General features: G+C 35.2%; 1 protein-coding gene and 1 long non-coding RNA gene across 2 annotated transcripts; both read right to left on the bottom strand.

The window, feature by feature from the left end:
- Nucleotides 1-213: 213 nt before the first annotated feature.
- On the bottom strand, nucleotides 214-953 carry LOC103516871 (sterile alpha motif domain-containing protein 5-like). Its single transcript, XM_026829149.1, has 2 exons — nucleotides 427-953; nucleotides 214-357 (listed from the first exon to the last, which is right to left on the bottom strand). The coding sequence occupies exons 1-2, from the start codon at nucleotides 919-921 to the stop codon at nucleotides 322-324; spliced, it is 531 nt and encodes a 176-aa protein (XP_026684950.1). The 5' UTR covers nucleotides 922-953; the 3' UTR covers nucleotides 214-321.
- Nucleotides 954-1,505: 552 nt separating this feature from the next.
- LOC113470599 lies at nucleotides 1,506-3,606 on the bottom strand. The gene is made up of 2 exons (XR_003393597.1): nucleotides 3,176-3,606; nucleotides 1,506-1,599 (listed from the first exon to the last, which is right to left on the bottom strand). It is a non-coding gene; the product is annotated as an uncharacterized LOC113470599 (long non-coding RNA).
- Nucleotides 3,607-4,626: the final 1,020 nt, after the last annotated feature.

Raw genomic sequence — 4,626 nt, forward strand, 5'->3', positions numbered from 1 at the left:
GTTATGTTGTTTGTTCTGTAATAAATATGTAAAAGGATATTTTCCGTTAAATACAAGTACCAAATAGGTACACATATATATTATATTAATAAATGATAAATGAAAACTTTTTGGCTCAACATGCATTTTGGAGAGTTTCTTCCATCACCCTGAAGTTAATATGAGACTGTAGACCCGGCCGTTACCAACTTACACAACATGCATTTTGGAGAGTTTCTTCCATCACCCTGAAGTTAATATGAGACTGTAGACCCGGCCGTTACCAACTTACATACGATAGTGTTTCTACTTCTACCAGTAGCATGCGAAGTGTTAGGCGGATTATACCTGAAGCCGAATGTATTGTTGATTTCTTACCTGAGTAGAATAGGGCTGCGCACTCAGCTTGACATTATCCTGCAGGACAATGTATTGTTGATTTCTTACCTGAGTAGAATAGGGCTGCGCACTCAGCTTGACATTATCCTGCAGGAGTTTATCTCGGATCAGCATCTTGAGTTGTAGCTTGGGTATTCGGATCAGCTGTGCTTTCCCTTCCTCATAATCATCAGCAAACTCCCCAGCAATACTTGACGTAGAGTTACTTCGTCTTGATCTCCCACTACCTCCAGGTGACTCCAGCTTCTCTGTGGAACTTTTCGAGTCATTATCACACTTGCAATTCTCCTGGATAAGTTGACTCTCCTCTAGGGTGAAATAAACATTTGCCGCTCCTTCCTCTCGTAGAGTTTTGATGGAGCCCAAGAGTCGATTCCGATGATTTGTGTTCAGAACCCCAATAGCGTCCAGATCAGGGTCACCGATTTGTTTGCAGATCTCCAAATCGTCGTAACCATTGTCAATGAAGGATTCTGCATACTGACCAAGGTGCAGGGATTTCAACCACTCTACCACGATGTTCTTGTTGGACATGCTATCCATACTGAGAACCAAGTTACTAGTTATACATTGGGTTTGATTTGTATGTTGTTTTACTTAGAAACTAAAGGTTTGACACAAGCTGTGAGATAGGTATCCCACACTATGTGTTGGATTATTTTACTTTGATTTGTTTTGTCAACTTTATTTGAACCTTTAGAAAGGTTTCTGTTCAAGTTGTGAGATACCACCACTACAACACAAGCTGTGAGATAGGTATCCCACACTATTTGTTGGATTATTTTACTTTGATTTGTTTTGTCAACTTTATTTGAACCTTTAGAAAGGTTTCTGTTCAAGTTGTGAGATACCACCACTACTCAAGTGGATTTGTTCTGTATTTTACTTTAGTACCTAGGTAAACAAGATAAGTGGATTACATTTTAATGAGGATTAAGCAAGTAATTAAAAATAGGTAACAATGACAGAATTGATCCAAAGTGATTCACTGCTATGAACAAGGACAGAGTGGATATTGGCCTATTTTAATGAGGATTACTTAAGCAAGTAATTAAAAATAGGTAACAATGACAGAATTGATCCAAAGTGATTCACTGCTATGAACAAGGACAGAGTGGATATTGGCCGTCAACTTTATTTGAACCTTTAGAAAGGTTTCTGTTCAAGTTGTGAGATACCACAACTACTCAAGTGGATTTGATCTGTATTTTACTTTAGTACCTAGGTAAACAAGATAAGTGGATTACATTTTAATGAGGATTAAGTACTTAAGCAAGTAATTAAAAATAGGTAACAATGACAGAATTGATCCAAAGTGATTCATTGCTATGAACAAGGACAGAGTGGATATTGGCCAAGAGTGGTTTGAAAATTTCCTAAACAGATAAATCAAGTTTTGAAGCAGATCATAACATTAACTTTAGTACCTAGGTAAACAAGATAAGTGGATTACATTTTATATTTAAATGAGGATTACTTAAGCAAGTAATTAAAAATAGGTAAGTAACAATGACAGAATTGATCCAAAGTGATTCACTGCTATGAACAAGGACAGAGTGGATATTGGCCAAGAGTGGTTTGAAAATTTCCTAAACAGATAAATCAAGTTTTGAAGCAGATCATAATAACAGATTTTAGCACTTGTTTCTGTTTCAACATTAGGTAAGTTATTGGTCAGTGGTCTGCTTATTTAAAGGCTCTAGATAGGATTTAATTTTTCAAGTGTCCATTTATTAAATAAAAATTCGACACATCAACAGAACATAAAAATTGATATAAATGATAATATCCATCTGTTAAAGCAAAGCTTGTGCCACGGATGGGGAACTATGTAAGCTTGTTTCTATGAATCAGTTTGGATTTAGGATAGGTACACTCATTTGTGGCATGGGGGCAAAAGAACAGTTACAATTTTAAAGTTTAAGTTTCCATTTATTAAATAAAAATTCAACACATCAACAGAACATAAAAATTCATATAAATGGTAATATCCATCTGTTAAAGCAAAGCTTGTGCCACGGATGGAAAACTATGCAAGCTTGTTTCTATGAATCAGTTTGGATTTAGGATAGGTACACTCATTTGTGGCATGGGGGCAAAAGAACAGTTACAATTTTAAAGTTGGTTGGTTACAATACAATGTTGAAAAGAGAGGTTACAATGTTAAAATGATTTTACTAGGTACAGGTAAGATAACATGACAATAAACTGGTAAATGACACAAAACCCCCAACCTCCAGGTCTACAGTCCAATAACTCTATATTGGTCCATTTGAACACATTTTCCATGAATCTGTAATTACAAAGACATGGAAGCACAGATTCATGAAAACTGTCCAATAATATACCAACATGGAGTTCACAAGAGACTGTAAACCTGTAACTCATAGGTGAAGTTGTAGAATTTATTAAAATAATTAAAAGCTCTTGATATCTATTTAATATTTTAATAGGATGATAGGATCTGTTGATTACTCATGAGTCATGAGTCTCAAGTCTTGAGATTGAGGACTGAATTCAGAGTTGTGAGAAAATACTCAAACATACACTTGAGTGAGCAAAAGTATCTAATGCTAAGTAAATTCCCACACAAGTAGGTACAGAAAATTCAAACTTGTCAAACCACTTTGAATTTGGCCTTAAACACATGCAAGATCTTCTAATTATATGTTTACAAACAGGACAAATTTAACTGTGGAATCTGCCCTAAGAATGGGATCATGCAAGAGTGATAGAAATGGCATTTTGGGTCCACTGACCCTCTGAATCATCTGTATTAGAAGACAACTACCAGTACCTGTACTTGATTAGATTAGAAATTTGACCTGTGAACCAACCAGACTTGACAAGATTTCTGTAAGATTCTTCACATTCTTTGGTTTTTACCTGTTTAGCCAGTTCTTTCTATTTAAAACCTGGTTATTAACTGATACTTAATTACTAATTCTTTACATTATTTCACAATAGTTATTATCACATTTAATTAGTGAAGTTGTCAGATCAAAAGGTAAAGTTTACCTACTCTTAACGTTATCAATATCATTGTCACGATTTTTAATATCCCTAACTTTACATTCATTTGAAGCAAAGGACATAAAACAGTTAGATGAAAATAATTATTTACAGTTTTAATTGTTCAAAAAATATAAACGGCAGTATTTTAAATTGTTAATTTAATTAATTATATTTTTTAAGGAAAAAAAGACGAAGAAATGACACCTACACCGCTCGCTCAAAAACCACTTTCTGAAATAAAACAAAATTTTTGACAACAAAAAACGGCCATTTTGAAATTCTCGTTGTAGTTCCATCTCTGAACAGTGATAGCAGCACCTGTTGGAAAGAGGTCCACGGAGGTTCGAAGTGCTGGATAATCACCTCTCTTGAAACTTGGAAGCGGGGAAATTCGAATTATTCACTTTTTGAAATTTTGTAAATTTGATAAGAAGTCCTTTTTTTGGCCATTTGAATTTTTCATTCAAATCAATTTCAAGTTGTGTTATTTCTCAAGTTTTTGACCATTTCTACCTATCAACTAACAAGCTAGCAACCGTCAATATAGCTGCTAGCTCATTTGCAAGAGAACTCTGTTCAAAATGACAGTTTGTGTGTAGGTGATGACAGGATAAGTACTTGAGATTTTATTGATACCTACATCATCACTTCTAAAATGATAAAACTTCTCTCCACCCGAGTTCCTCCTTTGAGGAAAATCACAAAGCTTGGCAAGAACTGCGTGAAACTTGGCTCCAAACATGTTAATGTTCAACTATGCACTTCATTGCTTAGGTAAGTAATTCAAATGTATTTTCCTTTTGACAAAATTACTGTGGTCTAGATAATTTCATGTTTGTCAATTTGGAATATTTTTCACATTATATCTGCCAGCCTATTGACAGGTGGCTAATTGAATAGAGCATAAGTAGTTGGTTGTTCAATGCTCTAATCACTAATCAGGGTCCTTAATAAGGAATGGCAGAAGGCGCTACAAAGTCCATAGCTAAACTAAAATGAAATTTTATTGGTAATAGTTCAGAAAGAGCTGTCACAAATGAGTAGTGACCAGTGTTACTATAGGTTAATCACAAAAAGGAGCTAAGTATACCCTGCCTCTCTCTCTCTTTTGCTCAAAAAAAATCTTGATTTAAAATTTCAAGTAAGAAATGGAACTGTCAGGGCCGGATTACCCATAAGGCAGAATGGCAGACTGCCACGGGCCCCGCGCTTTTGGGGGCCCCGCGCTTTGAG

Source organism: Diaphorina citri, unplaced genomic scaffold (assembly GCF_000475195.1).
Source record: "Diaphorina citri unplaced genomic scaffold, Diaci psyllid genome assembly version 1.1 scaffold1684, whole genome shotgun sequence".
In the NCBI taxonomy this organism is placed as follows: Eukaryota; Metazoa; Arthropoda; class Insecta; order Hemiptera; family Psyllidae; genus Diaphorina; species Diaphorina citri.

Bases quoted from the DNA above. Each gene is read 5' to 3' on its own strand.
- LOC103516871 (XM_026829149.1), bottom strand. From the start codon at position 921: ATGGATAGCATGTCCAACAAGAACATCGTGGTAGAGTGGTTGAAATCC. The intron at 358-426 runs GTAAGAAATCAA...TATTCTACTCAG, and splicing joins CGCAGCCCTATTCTACTCAG to GTAAGAAATCAACAATACAT.